The 3,266-nt window shown below is 50.8% G+C and overlaps 1 protein-coding gene across 1 annotated transcript; it reads left to right on the forward strand.

Moving 5' to 3' along the window:
- Positions 1–640: 640 nt before the first annotated feature.
- On the forward strand, positions 641–2,003 carry CDV56_106541 (uncharacterized protein; the record flags this gene model as incomplete). The annotated part of the gene is made up of 2 exons (XM_026760160.1): positions 641–677; positions 739–2,003. The coding sequence occupies 2 exons, from the start codon at positions 641–643 to the stop codon at positions 2,001–2,003; spliced, it is 1,302 nt and encodes a 433-aa protein (XP_026612524.1).
- Between the last annotated feature and the right edge of the window lie 1,263 nt (positions 2,004–3,266).

The following is a 3,266-nucleotide window of genomic DNA, read 5'->3' on the forward strand; positions in this document are numbered from 1 at the left end:
CTTCTATCTTCTTGCCGCTCTTTACTACCACTCCCATAATCCCATTGCTTTTTCATTCCGGTCAGATCTCCTCATTCTTCCTTTACATATTATTGTCCTTTGATTCTCTTTTGCTCCATATACCCTCGTCTTTTCGATTGTTCGATCCATCTGTTTTGTTATTACAAGCTTCCTACTTCCATCCCCGGTCGCAGCAGCGGTGCCTGAAATTGCAACGCGTGTCTTCCGACGTCAACCAACCGGAAGACCGTAGCGCTGCTAACCAGTCGAGAATTTTAAGGAAAGCGTCTGGCGATCCTGGATCTGGACGAAATCGACATTGAGTCTCTACTTACTCAAGGTTCATGATGCCCCAAAGGCTATGACTGTTGTTAACACTACACTGTCCGGATCAATCCATAGCTGCCGTCGCTAAATACTTATGACCCAACCATAACGCTCTCGACTTGACGTCCCCCCTGAGCATCTCACACTCTTTTGAAATATATATACACATTCTCTACGCCGTTGACCGGCTTGTCGCTCTTTTCCTCCATTCATCGTATCTTGCTATATAGCCAGTCGACGGCTCCTTTCGCTTGTCACGACAGAAACCTGCATTGTTATCTTTCCATCCGGCATCTTTGACCTCTTCACCAACATGTCTCACTCCATCGATCATCCCTTCTTCCCTCGCGGTATGAGACTTTTGCCGTCGACACGTCCTCTGTGATAGTTTACTAACCTGGATGATGTTAGGCATGTACTCTCGCGACTTCCAAACATGCGTCTCATGCGATTCAACAGCGCCGTCATGTCCCGTCTGTGATGAGGGTTACACATGTACGATGATCAGTCAATCGTGTAGCCAATGCGCCACTACAAAGTGTGTTCAGACGTCCACTTCCGGCAGCAGCTCCAGCAACTCGTCAGACGGAGGCGGTAGCAATGTGGGGGCTATTGCAGGAGGAGTCGTTGGTGGGATCGCTTTCATTGCCATTGTTACATTTCTGGTCTGGTGGTTCTTCGTTCGCAAGAAGCGGAGTGAATCCGATCAACAAGGTGGAGACGCTGCGGAAAAGAGAAGCGCATTCGGAGACGCTCGACAGTCTAGAAAATCGACCAACTCCATTGCTTCCACAGTCTTGACTCGCGCATCGAATGTCATTCAGATAGCCTATATCCCCGGTGTCACCAACCGATCACCACCCGAAACCCCGGGCTCACTGGTGCCGCCTGTCCCGCCTCTTCCTGGCGCCTCCCCGGACCAACACTTCTTTATGCCAGGCGACTTGCGCGACTCCTCCTGGTCCGATGTCTCGCAGGCCCATCGCAGCTTTTCTCCCAGCTTGCGCAGCAGTGTGGCCACCACGATCTACCGCAACAACGCCATCGTCAGCCCGATGCCCGCCCAGCAGGTCATGCGCACTCGGGCGGCTGTTGTTAGCATCCATAACGGAAACCAGCCTTCATCCGCACCGGAAACACCGGCTGTTCCCACCATTACCAAAGCACAGCTTGCGAAGGCGGCGTTTTCAGAAGCCAACACTAAGAGTTCGATAGTCGCGCGGACCGTCACAGCCAAGCCTGTCATGGTGAAGGCCGCCACGGGCGCGAAAAAGAACACAAAAACACCCACTGTTCAAGCCATCGAGGAGCAGACAGAGTCCAGCTCGTCTAGCACAAGCGACGCACGCTCCACCAGCACCGCAAAGCCAAAATTCGATGCTACGACCTCCACTTTTGACGCCAGCTCGTCGGACGATGAGAACGACGACGAGACATCCCACCAGAAAGACAGCGCTGGGCAGACTCCACCTGCCAGATCCTCTCACACCCCAACGGTCATTGAAGATTCACCTGCAGTCGATCAAAGTCCTTTCAAGGACCAAAGCACCTCTCAGAACGAGGCGCGATCGTCGGTCTTCCTGGATGCAAATGACGGATCCAGGTCCAACAGAAGCAGCCGAGTACCACCTCCACGAGTCGAGAGCCCGTTCTCGGACGCGAATGAGGTGAAATGAGCATTTCTTTAACGATGAATCTGGCGACTCTGGCGGCTTTGAACCAATTATAAGGTGTTTTCCCACTGGCCGAGTCACTTTTCTTATATTTACTTCTCTGTATGTATGAACCGTTATGCTTCCTTGATATCAACCTGGATTGCAGTCCGATCCCTGTCAGATTTTGTTGTGTGATATTACCAATGTCAACCATTCCATGTGGTGTTGATAGGAATCCGATCTAGACTACAAATTAGAAGATTATAGCACCTAAGAATTCTGTTACCAGCCCAGCAGAGGAGCCAAGTGAGACTTCAGCTCAATCTGAATGAAAACAACTGAATATGAGGATTTTGATTATGACAGAAACAAAAACATACAACAGCCGGGATTCGCTGGTGGTCACCCACCCAACTACTAACCGGCCGGCGTGTGGCTTAAGTACGGCTGAGCGGACGGGAAGCCCTGTTTTCCACACCCTATGGTCGTATGTACTTTTGCCACGTCAGAAAAGACTCATATAGCTCTCTAAGACAGATGAGCACTGCTTGAGGGTCATACAACCTGGGGTGAGCAGGGTGAGTGCGCAATAGACAGGGTGAGCCGCTCACCCTGAGAAATCAAAATGTCTCTAAATTGCCATTTTTCCCAGACTGAAGTGGCCTGGGAGGCGGCGTGCGTTGCCCCATCCGAGCTGTCTCTAGGCAATAATTTCGCTCCCGGGCTACTTCCAATTGGGAGAACAGATTACTGTAGTTCTATCGACTCATTGCCTCCTATATCCCTCCCATTAGGCAATCAGGTTGATATCCGATCGCCATGAATCCTCGCTTTGAGGAGGTAAAATTCAACCAACACCGCTCCCCGAATCCCCAGCAACCCGGGTCCGATGGCAGCAAGAACGGGCAGCCCTTTGATATCAGTCAGAGACCTCAAATCAGTCACACTCACGAGTGGACGCATAATGTGTCTTCCGTCATCAAAGGCCAGGAGTGCCAACCGCCTGATATAGGCATTACGGAATGCTGCTTGCCAGAGCACAGAGCTAGTTTGCAGCAGGCGGAAATTTCAAAGCAGACGAAACATCTAGGGCGCAATCGAGCAGCTGCCAGGAAGAGTCGTCAGAAGAAAAGGAAGGAGACAGAAAAAATAAGGATTCGCTACCAGGAAGTATCAAGCATGAAAAAGAAATTGGAGGAAGAGGTCAAAGTGCTTCGGAGTGAGCTTCTCTACTTGAAGGATCAAGTCTTAATGCATTCTGGGTGTGATGACGGCAATATTGGC

This window comes from Aspergillus thermomutatus (genome assembly GCF_002237265.1).
Source record: "Aspergillus thermomutatus strain HMR AF 39 chromosome Unknown NODE_169, whole genome shotgun sequence".
In the NCBI taxonomy this organism is placed as follows: domain Eukaryota; kingdom Fungi; phylum Ascomycota; class Eurotiomycetes; order Eurotiales; family Aspergillaceae; genus Aspergillus; species Aspergillus thermomutatus.